Here is a 14,291-nt window from a genome sequence, read left to right on the forward strand (position 1 = left end):
ACCATGTCTCTAATTACTTAAGGAAATATTAATTGATTTTAAAGTATTTAAAACGATGGGCATATTTAGCCACTACCCACGATTCATAGCCTCAGGCACCGACTTCTTCATCCCCGACATCAACCCTCCAACACTCAAACAACTAGCTGCTTTTCCGCGACAGAAGCTATCTACCCGTTATTTGTAACATTACTTACCGCGCAATTATCCCTCTCTTTACCGACCGTATGTCCCTTCATCATTCCCTATCGCGACTTTCCTAACCCCCGCCCATACGCTTCATTCCTGCTTGACCCCTCCCAGCGCAGCCTTTCAAAGGCACCCCAACCCTCCTCCCTCCATCTCTCCGCCCGTCACACTCACGGGAAACAAGCGGCATGAACAACCTCAACGTCCCCGACCTGGACAAAGTCGGCATAAAAGCCGAGCCACAACTGGCAGACCAATTCCGCAGAGAAGTTGCACATCTTCTAGGCCGCGCATCGCTAGGGTTCCCCGGCGCACAGCCCGTAAGCTTTGCCGCGCGACACCTCGTCGAACTACAAAAGGCAGACTACTATGTGGTCGAGAAGACCGATGGGATCCGGTGTCTTCTCTACTTTGCCCGCGGGGACCCAGACTCAGACACGCCGGAAATCCACTACCTCATCGACCGCAAGAATGACTATAGATACGTGCCCGGTCTACATTTCCCGCTCCCGGACGATGATACCTTTCAGAGTTTCCATGTAGATACGATCATCGATGGGGAACTGGTTATCGATACCTACGAAGATGGCTCGTCACAGCTGAAGTTCTACGTTTTCGACTGTCTCGTGCTGGACGGGACGAGTCTAATGCACCGCACGCTCGATAAACGGCTAGCCTATTTCAAAGAGAAAGTTCTCAAGCCCTACAACGCCATGTACAAGAAATACCCGTCGGAGAAGCAACACCGCGCGTTCGCCGTGGAGGACAAATCAACCCAATTTAGCTACGGCCTCGAAATGATGTTCCGCGAAATAATACCCAAGGTGAAGAAAATCCACGGAAACGACGGCCTCATCTTCACCTGCCGCAGCACGCCCTACAAAATCGGCACGGATGAGAACACCCTCAAATGGAAGCCGCCGGCAGAGAACTCTGTCGATTTCCGCATGCGTCTGCAATTTCCCCTCGTCGAGCCGGACGAGGCTGACGGCGGCGACGGCGGCGACGGTGGTGGTACCGCAGAACCCTACCCGGACTACGACGCCATCCCCATCTGCCACCTCTTCGTCGTGCGACGGGCAAACGACTACATCCCCTACGCCACCATGCACGTCACCGAGGAGGAATGGGAAGCGCTCAAGGCGATGCAGAAGCCGCTGGACGATTCCATCGTCGAGTGCTACAAGGACGAGCAGCACCGCTGGCGCTTCATGCGGCTACGCGAGGATAAGGCGGATGCGAATCACATCTCGACGGTCGAGAGTGTGATCGAGAGTATCGAGGATCGGGTCGATGAGGAAGATTTGATCCGCGCGGCGCCGGCGATTAAGGTGGCCTGGAAGCGGAGGCAGGCTGAGGCGGACATGGCGAGGCATAAGGCTGTGGAGGAGGAGAGGAGGAGGAGGGGTGTGGTGCCGAACGGAGGGGGTTCGGCGGGGTCCGGAATGAATGGGATTGGAACGGGAGCGAAGAGGAAATTTGAGGGTGAGTGAGTTTGGGGGGCCTGATTGGGGATGGAACCTGGCGAGAGATGAGGTTGGGTTGGACAAGGAGAGCCTGGGAAAGGACGCGTGACGAATTGGAATGAAATGTAAATGTACGCTCTATTATTCTATGTTTTGACTGCTTTCTCTTTTTGGTTTTCGGGCTGCGGGCACTGGTGTTGTGTTTGGTCTCCTCATACGGATATTGTCATGCTGTTCACTGCTGCTACTAGACATGTCTTGTCGCTTGTGTTTTCCTTTGTTATTTTTCTATCTTTCATTCTTCTATTCCCGGAGACGAGATCTTCCTGCTAGTCGACCGTGTCCAACGGACCGCTATGTTCGGTATTCCATATTTCTGGATCCATCTTCCATTTTCATCGCAACATAGTTATATAAATAAGTGACATCGATGAAATCCTAGGATAACAACATACACGTTCATGACAAAACATGAAGATTCAAGGTATCGTTCAACCAACAACAAAAAATATACAAAGTGGCGCAAACCTGAATCTGGCAAATCCCACTGACTCAATACTCAAAATCATCGTCCACACCTCCCTTCCCTGCCGTGTCCTTACTCACACTCTCTTGCCTCCGATACATCTCTGCCACCTGCCTCGTCGTCGTCGATTCCTCAGGTTTCTTATCATCCCGAGCCTTAATATACCTAGGAAACCGCAACGAAATACCCTTAACCGTCCCGTTACTGCCAGCGCTAGCAATACCCATAACCTCATCCGCCGCAGCCTTGTAGCGCGGACTAAGCGTCAGATCTGCCGCCTTCACCTCCCAGACATACTTGGGTTCGAACCAGACGTCCGGCTGGTCCTTGGGGACGGAAGAGTGGTCGTAGAATGGTTTGGGACGGTCGATGACAAGCGGGGAAAGGGCTTTGTGGAGCTCTTCGAGGAGCGCTTCGGAGAAGCCTGTGCCGATGTTGCAGACTGTTTCGAAGTTTTGCGTGTTGGGGTTGTAGGCGGCTAGGAGGAAAGCGCCGTAGACGGATGTACGTTTACCCCGGCCGTAGTAGGCGCCTAGGACGACGAGGTCAAGAGAGTCGCCGATGCCGGCGAGGTAATCTTTTTTAACCTATAGGATTTTAAATTGGTAAGAAATCTGTGGTGTCTGTAGTTGGTTTGAGCTAGGGGCCATATCTATATTTACCATACCTTAAGCCAGTTTCGACTGCGTTTGCTGGGTTCATAACCGCTTTCTTCGGTGTCGAGCATTTTCACCATCAGACCCTCACATGACGCTTTTACACTCTCGTCAAGCAAGGTCTGGATCTCATCGAGGTCATTAGTGTCTCCGTGTTGGGCGAAAACAAATTCGCCTTCAATTGGCGTGAAAGCCTCGTGCAAAAGAGCCCTTCGTTCTCGTAAGGTCATTTTCACAGTCGCCTACAAAGATGGATCAGCATTCACGGAATTTCAATGATTTTAGGGAGTAGTAAGAAAAGAAATATATAGTGTACATAGCACTCACCTGTCCATTCAAAAATAGCAAATCAAACGCAAAAACACAGACTTTAACCTTGACATCCTCTGCCTTAACATCCTTCCGCTTCCTCGTCATGAGCTGCTGGAATGGCAAAACTTTCTTGTTGACCATATCCCACGCAACGGTCTCGCAGTCCAGCACGAAACTAGTTGTACCTTTCTTTACCCAGCTCTCCAACTTACCAAGGATATCCGGATACTTCTTTGACAAGTCCTCCGAATTCCGCGAGAAGATGGCACAGACGCCTTCCCCGTCTTTTTGTAAGGTTGACGCCGTCGAAGCATATTTGTGTATTTCTTCACGGGCGACGTAGTGTATTTGCGCCCGCTCACCATCGTACTTGTACTCGCATGTGAAATTTTTGCCTTCGAAGCGGTCAAGAACTTCTGTGATGGACTTTGTAGGCTTGGCCAACATAGGTTTCAGGGGAACTCCGGGTTGCAACTTGCACTTGTCCTTCAGATTGAAGATTCCATGCTCGAGCATAGCGGGGATAATGACTTCGTACGAAGGAAGTTCACTAGATAACGGGCAAAAAAGAAGGGGCGGAATATGTTAACATAAAACTTGACTTGGGGATGGGCAAGGGGGAGATTCCTACCTATACACGGACTTAAGAATAGCTTCACCCTTGGCCAGCTCTTCAGTGCTGGGCGCCTTTTTGCCCTGTACCTCAACCTCATGCGCCACCATCGCATGTGCCAGCGCCACGAGTACGGTCTTTTCCGCAAGCCCAAGACGCAGTTTACCCTCGAGAAAACGAATGATGAACTTAGCTTCGCTTGGCCCGCCCTTGTTGTGTGTGATATCAATCCCTTTCGGCCCCTTTCCTGCCAAAGCAGCATCAGCAGACGACAAGAGCTTTTTGATAGCGGAAATCTTTTTCTCCTGAGATCCGTGACCCTGTGTCTTAGCAATGGCAAGGAGGCCCTCGTGCACACCCCTAACCGTCAGTGGTTTCGGCTTGAACATGGTTGGCTGATTTGAGCGACTCTTCGCGGCCACGAGGCCAAGGTCGCCGATTTCATGCTGGTCAGCCTTGATAACTGCCAGGCTGCGGCCGGTGGATTCGCCAATGGCTTTCATGATGAATGATTCGCCAATTCCAAGTTCGATGCCGGCGTAGTCGGCGGCTAACTTGTTGAGCATCAGCTGAACGGTTGGGAGGAGGTCATTTGGTGTAAGACGAAGAACTTGGCGGAGGAAAAGAGAGCAGTGAGATAATATAATTAGTCGCTTAGTAGTCATCTCAATGAGGGAGAAAGTCGTGCAGAGCGCCGCGTATGGCACGGGCGCTCCAGGTTTCCAATCAGGGTAAGGATCCTTCCCAGAGTCCTTCAATGCATGTTGGACCATTTCTCTCTTTTTCTGAGCAATCTTCGGCTTTTCTTCGGCTAGTTCATCACCATTTTCAGAAATGTCATCTTCCTGTTCAGCGGATGAGGATTCCTTGTCTTCAAACGTAACTTCTTCTTTGACCTTCTTCGGAGATCTTGTCCGCACTTTTTGTGTCGGAGAAGCCGCAGCTTTCTTGCCAGCAGCTTTTGCGTTTGAAGATACACGCTTCTTCTCGGGCGAAGCACGCTTCCGCCTCTTCGTGACTGGTTGAACATCGAATTCTTCACTCTCCTCCACGGGACTCTTCTCCCGTTTTAGCTTTTGTGATTCTGGAGAGTCACTACCGCTGCGCGAGTTTTCACCTGCGCTATCCTCGTCTGATGCCTCCTTTTCGACAGCAGGAGTCTCACTGCGCTTACTACTCTCGACCTTTGGTTCCTTGCCAGTCGCAACATCATCCATATTCACATCCTTATCGTTATTCTCTAGTACCTCTGCTTCGTTTGTCTTTGTTGCAGCTCCATCTTCTTGCTTCCTTCTGCTGCCTGGCCTCGAAAACGTCAGAGTGGACTGTTTTTTCGGGAGCGATGCAGACCCAGCATTGGCACCGAAGAACTTCCTGCAAAAAGGGGGGATATAAAGATTAGCAAATGCTCGATGCACCTAAAAGCAAATATGCCAAAAACAAACCCCTTATCCATAAAAAGAAAACAATATTGCCCTTAAGATCTATTCGCAAGGGGGGAACCCTTCAACAACACAACATAGGTTAAAACAAACACACCAACCCCACCCCTTCACACAAAGACACATCCCCAAACGCACCCAATACTTAACTGCGGATCGCGAACATACCCCAAAGTAGCCTGTCTCGCACCACCTCCTTTCTGCGCCATCTCCGCTCCACCACGTCTAGTCGTCAAGCTCTTATTTCGCAGGACGATTACCGAAGTAAGAACAGAAGAGGCACAAAATCCGCGCTTCCCAATCCGGGAACGAGAGATACCGGCTGCCGCTGTGCAATTGAGGATGGAGAACGGTCTATTTCTTCCCTCGTAGCGCGGCGTGCTCGCGATGGGGCGGCGCCAGATTGGGAGTTGGCTCCGTGGAATAAAATTATGTGGTGTAGCCTTGAAATGAGTCGGGTTGATTCTGCAGCGCGGGAAGAGGAGGGGAGGGTGGTGCATAAATGGATCTGTTTTTTTATTTTTTATTTTTATTTTTTATTTTTTTGACTTTCCTCGTAACTCCTCCGGCGTCGTGGGTGAGGAGGATCAATGGCTATATATAATGTTATTTCACCTGGGAAATATTTTTGCTATCTAGTCTTTTATTTAGGCCATTGGAGCTGCCGTGAGGTTTTCGAAATTGTGCAAGATCTGAGGACGTTAGGTGCATGCAATCTAGAGCACACGTTGAAGGGAAGGTGGACAATTATTAACGAAAGGAGTGAAGAGAGGGAGAAGGCGGGAATTCAAGGTGTATTTATCTGCTGGTTCATGCCGGGATCTTGATGTTGTCGGTGTTGTTGATGCGAGGCAGAGGCTTTTCAGGCAACCAGCAGGTAGCTGCGGTGCGTGACGTGCCGAGACGCGTTGGGCCGGAATAGATCACGTGATGTCGCGATTTGCCCCTCCTGAAATCGACCTAGACGTATTGAGATTGCTCACCGGTCCGTGGATTTGATCCCGGGAAAACTAGATCTGGCGGAGAATCAAGATAACTACGCCCAAAAACAGGTGTAACGCCATGAATTTCAAAATTGTTAATCAAGTCTTCAAAACGTGGAGAATGTACTGTACTTGAAAGCTACGATTCCGCTCTCTGAAAGCTCGAGGGACTTCACGGCTGCGCATGGTATGGTAATGTATATTGGTGGTTGCGCTATAGTGTTTGTACCTAAGTGAGTAGGACATCTGTGTGGGTTTGGTAAAATATGTATGGGGAATTTTGCAAGACCCTCTGTGGTCAACAGGGTGACGATGCACGGTTAAATAGCATAGAGCGTCACGTCATATATCTGGATGCCCATTATTTCATATTCTCCGCCAGTGAAGATATTAACGAAGGAGCGGGGAAACAGCAGTTCATGGCAAATTAGATGACGACAATAAAAGGAGATGCAACATGAAAAGTGAAATCAATAACATGGCTAGGAAATGACCGTGAGGCGGCTTCTCTGAAATGCAGATACATCGAGATGACCCGTCCAGCTGGTGAGATATTTAAAGAACCAGCGCAAGGAGGCCGATGTATATAGCACCATTATGCATTGGTGAGAGCGAATTTGCAGCTCCAGGCCAAGGTTCGGCGCTCCCGCTAGAAGCTGCTGCTGAAGGCGTCAAAATCGGATCTAGATAGGTGATGCCGCTCGATTCGACCGGGAGAATGGACATGGAGTTCGTATTCGAAATCACGGTGCCTTCGCCCTCGACATTGGGAGGTAGGTTTGGAATGGACGGAATCGGTGGAACGCTTGGTATTTCAGGAAAAGGGGGGACAGTGAGCGAGGGAAGTTCGGGAAGAGGGGGCATGGTCACCGAGGGAAGTTCAGGAAAAGGGGGTGTGGTGAGTGAAGGGACTTCGGGAAGCGGAAAAGACGGCACTTCCGCCGTGGGAAAGGGAATGGTGATATCTGCTCCAGTCGCGGGAGGAACAGGGACTCCTGGTATACCAAGAACGTTAACGATCGTTCGTGAGATCAAAGAGGCTAAAAATATAATAGGGAGTAAAAAGTAAAAAAGGGGCGGTCGATTGACACGTACCTGCACTGTCACAGACCTCACGACCAGCTTTTGTCATGGCATCGACATCTTCAGGCTTGCACTTTTTAGCGCAGTCCATGAGTGCACGCTGGTACTCCTCGTTCTTGCAAAGGCAGGCAACATCGCCAGGGGAACATCCAAATTCATTGGCTCTTCCGGAGGTCTCCAGAATGCAAGATCTCTGAACAGCAGTCAGTCATGTCAACAAGCTGTCTGTTGTAAGGCCCTCATGGGAGACGAAAACAGTGCAATATGACGACTGGACACTTACAGGGCATTCAGGAAGGTTAAAGACCGGACTAAAGTCCTGACATGAGACTGTGACGGCCAGAACGAGGCCACATACGGCGAGGAGGGACTTCATATTGCCTGCTGTCAGGATCCGCGTGCAGAATAGAGTGGACGTGACGCGTCTTGCAGGAAGCAGAGAGGATGAAGGTTGCCGCTGATTGTGCCTTGCGAACAGCTGAGATTAAAATTCCGAAAAGATGAGTGGTGCGATGTTAACGAATGACGAAAAGGATCGATTACTTGAACCTGGAGATGATGATGAACGGTAGGCTGAAGAGGAGAGGAAGAGGAGGAAGAGGAAGAGGAGGAAGAGGAGGAAGAAGAAGAGGGCGAGACGTAGAGATTAAATAGGGCGAGAGGGCGGAGAGAGGGGAAGAGAGTGAATGCCCACGCTAGCCCGCTTGGGACCGCTTGGGACGCGGAGACACGTCATGTCTGTTGGGAAGGGGGAGGAGGCGGAATGCGAGGAGCTCGCTATAGGGAAGATTGTGTATAGGTAGGGAGTGGGCAACATGAGCTCTCTAGTGGTACTATCTATGTATTTAGTATACGGGTATCAGGACTGCCTGGCTGTCCCTGGTAGAAAATGGAAAGGGAATAATATGCCCTCTTCAAATAAGGAAGAGAGAAACGGTGGTAAAGGAAAAAGGGGGGTGGCCTAGGTCCATATATGTAACTCTGGCATGAGATAGACGAGAGCTGAAGGGTATTATGGACTGAGATACGGACAACTGAGTCAGCGCCAGCTAGTATAGAAGCGTTATTAGGAGTGTATTGAAAGTGCTATCACCGCTCATATGACGGATTATATAGCGTGAAGAGAAGCTCAGTATGTTGTGCAATTAGATATGTTGGGAGAACCAGGAGAGCCAACCCTCTCAATCGTAAGATAAAAAGTAAAAACGAAAAGACATTGTCTTATATAGGAGGGTATGGCAAGAGGGCGTTGTCTGTAATTCCATCCAGCTAACAGCTATCAATTTCCAACAGTACCAGCACTCAGAACCTAGCCAAAAAAAGAAAGAAAAAAAAGAAAAAAAAGAAAAAAAAGAAAAAAAAAACAAAAAAAAAGAGAGAGAGGGAGAGAGATAGAGAGATAGAGATTGGAGTTGGCTGAAACGCTGGACATCCTAACGGAGATGCCCCCTTCAACTCAATCTGAAATTAAGTAGCGGTAATAATATACGCCGTGAGGGGAACATATTCAATTTTGTGAGCATCAAGGTACCCCATTTTCCTTCAGGGACCTAGTAGAAGTACTCCAAATTAGCAACCATTTAGCTCAAAAAGAATACTTGGGAAATTATAAAAAGCATTACCAATACAAGTCGCACCAGCTCCTGGATGTGTAAGGGCCGCACCCAACTAGTTTAATCCACATATGCTTCTGAGGCCATCTAGGAGTTGCCGGTGTAGAAACAATCCAAGCAGGAAAGTGTTTTCGATCCCAGGTATGGGGGGAGAGGGGGGAGGAGGAGAGGAATGTAAAGGCATAACTGATCGGCCTGGATGTATAAGAGCCTCTGGGCTTGCAAGGGCTAACCGCATAAAGATCCATACATACTTAGGTACCTGTAAGCCATCATAAAATCCTAGACGATGTTTTTAAAAGGAAGAATAGGTATGCTGTCTCAGGTCCCCTGATAGTGGTAAATTGCAGAAACAGGCGTAGGTGAACTAGGCTGGCGGAGTCTTTTCTTTTGGCTTTATTTTTGAGAATAAGCTTGATAGTCGTGAGTGTCTCTTTTTCTTTGGGGCGGCCGGAATAGAGTCATTATTAGGCGCTGGTATCATGATATACGGCGGCGCCCCAACAATCGGTGTTCCACCGCCTGGTCCGACTTCCTGACTACCCCTGTAGGATATGTATTGTGGTGCTAAGGACCCGGCGTTGAGATAGGATCCTGGTGTATTATTATATTGAGTGTTTCCTGAGTCCCAACTTATATGCGAAGTGGATGACACTGCAGAGTGCGATCGTGAAACGTTCGTGCCGTTGTGATTGTGTGTTCCAGGTATTTGGAGATACGAGTCGCTCAAGTATCGGGCAGGTGGCAGCGGTGGCGCCCTTTGCGGCTGCTCAATCACATCCTCGAGTTCGGACATGTCGAATCTGGAATCTCCGCCAAACACAATGGAGATGAGCTCCATAGCCGTGCATTTCCCGCTACGTAATCTAGTAGAATTTATCTCCGAATTCCTTCCTTGGATATTGACCGGGCATATTGCCTCAGGATCCGCACCTCGAAGCAGCAGTAACCTTGTAATCTCGAACCAGGATTTTGCCTGTTCGGAAAACTTGCCCTTAGCCTTGATCGTGAGTAGGTAGATAGACACGATGCAGCGAACCCAGACAGTCTCGCCCTCATCCACGTCGTTTGGAGTGGCGCCTCGATCAAGCAGAAATTCAACCATTTTCACCCTGGGTTCCTGATAGTGAACACCTTCCAGCTGCTTCAGAATGACGACACTAACGGGGCTTGTGGTGGCGGTCAGAGCGAAGGCCAGGAATGGCTTACCAGCTCGGCGAAGCGAAGCCCCTGAGGATAACTTTTGTTCAATGTATGGGATTAGCCCATATTGAACACATAGGGTAGTAAAATCGTTATTCCACGCCGGCTCGAAGCCGAACCGGTAGCCTGTATTTACCCAATGCGCGGTTCGATCGCAACGTCTCTTCACGATTGCGGCCTCTCGAAAATGAGCAGCGGCTCTATCCAACTCATCTAGGAGGCTAACTTGTGCTTCCCGCGAGATATCCTTCCCCACGAGGCGGATGTGGTAGAGCATGTCAAATACAAGCGCCCATAAGGCCTGGAAGTTGCCCTCCGAATGTGCCGAGTGCCGGAGGCCTTTGATCCGAGCTACGTACGCTCTAGCCAATGTCATGTTGGCATCAAATTCTGGAGTGTCCACTGCGACAAGCTGCACCTCTACTGTTGGAGTGTGTAAGAAATCGCGGACCGTTCGATGAAGGAAATCAACCTCGTAAGAGACTATTTCATCCACCACTCCGTCCATATTGGAGTATGAATCACAGCTCTTTCGACTGCGGGACTCTAACAAGCCCTTGCACCTACTATTGAGTCTCCGCTCAATTTCTTCACAGCGAATAATCTCTTCCTCTCTTGACATAGGTTTTATCTCTCTTTTCAGTGCAAAGTCGGGGTCAGTCTCATCGAGGTAAGAGAACGTCAAAACTGCCAGAGGTTTCGGGGCCTCGAGTGCTAGGCGAAATAATTGCGAAGCCTGCTCGAGGTAGAACGTGTCTAAGCCTGTCAGAATATGGAAGAAGAATTGCTCGAGGTCAGCCGGGATCTGATCAAGTCTTCTCTGGAGATCATGCATTCGGTCTGCGTTGGTGAGCCCATCCATTAGCGACTTGACCACGAGGTAGACCCACAGAAAAACGCCAGAGGCCTTGTTAACAATCTCAGTCACCAGCTTGGGTGCGCGTTCTGGTTCCATAGATAGCGCCCGTGAAAACCTCGGGTGGTTGTATAGAGAATCGTGGGCAAACGCCTTGATATCGTCGTGCGTTAAATCCTGCAGGGTAAGTTTTGGACAATCATGGAACGCATCCTGAAAAAGCAGCCACGGACGGCTTGCGGCGAGTATTTTAATGTTGTCACCTTGACTCATATCTACAAGCATATCGACTAGGCCCTGGTGGTCGCCATCATATTCATCAAGTCCGTCGATGAGGAAACAAAACTTAGTATCAAACTTGGTGTCTAGAAGTAACTTGAATGCATTCATAAGCTGCGAAATCGTCCAGGAGAAGTTCGTCGTTCCGTAGGTCCTGTAGAGCTGTGCTTGATCTGGGAGGACTTTCGGGATGAGATTAGGCCTCTGCGACAGAATTTTGTGGAGTAAGCTCTGTAGCAAACCCAGCTGTGACTTTTGCATTGAGGTCCCCGGGTTCCAGAAGTAAAAGCTCGCAAACACAATTTTGAGGGGTGATGCCCACTGCTCTAAATACTGCAAAGTCCGCCGGTCCTGGTCAATGTATTTCATCAAGGTAGACTTCCCGGACCCGGCTTTTCCACTCAACCAGTATATACCGTCACCATTGCAAAGCCAATGCTTCAGATTATCCCTGCGAATGTGCTCGCCTGCTTTATCCTCCAGGGTCCAATTGAATGTCTTTTTATGTGCAGCGGAAATCCATTCGCGTCTGTCTTGCATGTTTGGGTAATGCAGGCTTTCGAGGATTTCTTCCTTAATCTTCTTCTCCGAACCACGGGAGACCATTTCGGATAGTAATTGCGAGACTTTCGAGATATCTTCTTCTCTGGTGGGGTTGTATTTCGCGTGTCGGATGGCATTCAGGATCTGGAAACGAGTCTGCCGAGCTTCGTCAAGAATTCTCGACTCAGACTCGATAATGTCGTGCCTGACTGCGTCCACATTTTCGTCGAGAGTGGTCTGTTTGGCGTTGGTGATCACAAGCAGAACCACGACGATCTGTTCACGGTATTGTTTGAGTCGATTATATAGTTCCTGAATATTATCTCGACCTAGAGTGCTTTTCAATGCCTGTCTAACACTTTTCCAATGTTTATGAGTGCCCTCCACTTTTGCAGCTTGTAGGGCCTCGATCAACTCCTCGCCGATCTGGTTACAGTGCACGGTCAAACTCTCCAAAGCTTTCTCGTCCTCGGAAACGGCATAGGCGCAGACTTTGCGAGATCGGTTTTGTAGCCGCCTATTTAAGGACATTAAGTTCTGGGCGATAGCATCCAATTCGATATTGTGCACCTCAGCTCCTTCAGCAGAGGTGTATATGTCGTGTGCTTTGGAAACCAACCTGATTCCAAAGTCAAGCAGCTGCACCACGGTGGCTGCGAGGCTCACTGCGCCGATAGGATCCATGGCTAGGCTGAACGGGTCGCATACAACGGCAATTTGGATGCGAAAATAATGCACGGTAAACCCTTCCTCAAGACTTGGAGGTGTAACTATCTCTTAGGAAGAAGAAGATATCCTGTTCGCCTCGTTAGCAGGGCGAACATATGGTTGCAAGAAGCCCCCCAAAACCCCTCATTTCGCCGTCTGTCCTTAGTGAAACTAGGGCGGAAGGATTCAACTGCATTCTGTCAGGTCAGGCCAGATGTGTTGGCGCCTTGAGGTTCGCTAACGTTAACTTAGTTAGCGGAGGTTGACGACTAACTAGATGCGCGTGCTAGGTAACCAGTAACTTACATGTCCCCAGCCATTTGCACATAGCTAGAGTCACTGTTGAAGATCACATTCAGCTGTAACTCTTGTTACAAGCCTTCCCACACCCTCTAGATCCCGATCTGCTGTAGGATGATGGAGGACGATGAGGGCTCTTTTGTTACCCACGTGACCTCCGCTCATCCATTATATTTCCGCTCCCACTACCGAGTAGCTTGCGGAGTAGAGTAGCTTGCTTCAAGATAACCAACCACCCCCAACCCAACCCACATGGGCCACATCTGATGCGACCTGGTTGCTAGGCTGCTAGCCAGCACTAACTTTTCTTTCTCCATCGTCAAGTTGGACCAACCAACTTCTATCCTCCCAGCTCAGACAATCCGAGCGGGTGGGTACCTGGCATCTTACTTCTTCTAAATACACGATCTTAAGGCTAGCCAAAAGTCAACACCTTCTCGTTTAACAAACGACATTCAACCCATATAATCATGCTCACCCGTCTTATGAACATGATCACTCCCTCTAGCGGTCCTTCTGCACTCCTCGTCGTTGGCAACTTTGGTGCCACAATTCGTGTGCTTCATCCTTTCTGAGGATGGTACCGTTGAACGCTTTGGCCTCACAACCCCACCTTCCACCACCACATTCCGTCACCGTGGGGCCACAGAGAAAGCCCGCAGGCAGATTGGTGTGGTCACACTTCATATTGGGGATGGCGAGACCACCACCAGCTTTCTCGATGATGTTGAGACGCAAGCCTGCAAGCTGTGGAAGGATTCTACAAGCGGAAGTCTCACACAGGTGGAGACAGGGAGCGATGAGATGGTTCAGCGAGTACAAGATGTTCTGCAGTCAGCAGCCCTGGATGCAATTCACAAAAGAGAAGGACGAGGTCGCTCTATGAATGCCACACAGACATACCCTGTTTTTGTTGTTCATATCACACACTCAAGGCCCGGGGGATTCTGACTGAGCCAACAAGGTTGACTTGATGAGATTCATCGTTGGCATGCAGCATCATAATACATCGATGTAATGTTTATTCCCCACATGGCCTTCTTTGTTCAAAAACAATAATACCAATGAGAATGGCTAGCCACTGGGTGATTACAAGCCATATCTGGTCTATATCAATGAGCTTCAGAGCTTGACACCAGATGGTTACGCAATAAAATGAGCTTACATCCTAAATTTCATAAGGGGAAATCTGTTATCAGGTTATTCAATTTTGTTTCAAGTTCTAGAGAGAGTGCTAGTTGCTTATAAGAAAGTAAACCTCTAGTTATTCTAAAGACTGCCCTATATATCATAAACTAGTTAACTACAGAGTGCATGTAGAAATTATTAATGAACACTGCAGTATTTTTCCTACACACTATGAATGAGCAGCGTACACTATACTAGAATTCGATCTAAAGGCGTAAACATTACGTTCTTATATTAATGGCTAATCAAAACTTAGTTCAGGAGGAAAAATGGACGAAGTTGAGGTAGCTTCTGACTGTGTGCCACGGCACTGCTGAAGTATCTACGGCAC

At 49.0% G+C, this 14,291-nt stretch overlaps 5 protein-coding genes across 5 annotated transcripts; 2 read left to right on the plus strand and 3 right to left on the minus strand.

Moving 5' to 3' along the window:
• The first annotated feature begins 78 nt into the window (after positions 1-78).
• On the plus strand, positions 79-3,275 carry BDBG_08042 (mRNA guanylyltransferase). The gene has a single exon (XM_002621373.2). It carries the CDS (start codon positions 378-380, stop codon positions 1,680-1,682), a length of 1,305 nt encoding a protein of 434 aa, XP_002621419.1. The 5' UTR covers positions 79-377; the 3' UTR covers positions 1,683-3,275.
• BDBG_08043 (DNA ligase 1) lies at positions 2,206-5,704 on the minus strand (the record flags this gene model as incomplete). Its single annotated transcript, XM_031723373.1, has 5 exons — positions 2,206-2,768; positions 2,849-3,079; positions 3,165-3,699; positions 3,781-5,136; positions 5,343-5,704. 5 exons carry the CDS (start codon positions 5,702-5,704, stop codon positions 2,208-2,210), a joined length of 3,045 nt encoding a protein of 1,014 aa, XP_031580519.1. The 3' UTR covers positions 2,206-2,207.
• A 1,038-nt stretch (positions 5,705-6,742) lies between these two features.
• Positions 6,743-7,646, minus strand: BDBG_08044 (mold-specific protein; the record flags this gene model as incomplete). Its single annotated transcript, XM_002621375.1, has 3 exons — positions 6,743-7,182; positions 7,283-7,463; positions 7,554-7,646. The coding sequence occupies 3 exons, from the start codon at positions 7,644-7,646 to the stop codon at positions 6,743-6,745; spliced, it is 714 nt and encodes a 237-aa protein (XP_002621421.1).
• Positions 7,647-7,787: 141 nt separating this feature from the next.
• BDBG_08045 (uncharacterized protein) lies at positions 7,788-12,942 on the minus strand. Its single transcript, XM_031723374.1, has 3 exons — positions 12,779-12,942; positions 8,893-12,709; positions 7,788-8,820 (listed from the first exon to the last, which is right to left on the minus strand). Exon 2 carries the CDS (start codon positions 12,446-12,448, stop codon positions 9,251-9,253), a length of 3,198 nt encoding a protein of 1,065 aa, XP_031580520.1. The 5' UTR covers positions 12,449-12,709; positions 12,779-12,942; the 3' UTR covers positions 7,788-8,820; positions 8,893-9,250.
• BDBG_17698 (uncharacterized protein) lies at positions 12,790-14,198 on the plus strand. Its single transcript, XM_031725355.1, has one exon. It carries the CDS (start codon positions 13,350-13,352, stop codon positions 13,656-13,658), a length of 309 nt encoding a protein of 102 aa, XP_031580521.1. The 5' UTR covers positions 12,790-13,349; the 3' UTR covers positions 13,659-14,198.
• The last annotated feature ends 93 nt before the right edge of the window (positions 14,199-14,291 follow it).

The sequence above is a fragment of the Blastomyces gilchristii genome, assembly GCF_000003855.2.
Source record: "Blastomyces gilchristii SLH14081 genomic scaffold supercont1.22, whole genome shotgun sequence".
Lineage (NCBI taxonomy): Eukaryota > Fungi > Ascomycota > Eurotiomycetes > Onygenales > Ajellomycetaceae > Blastomyces > Blastomyces gilchristii.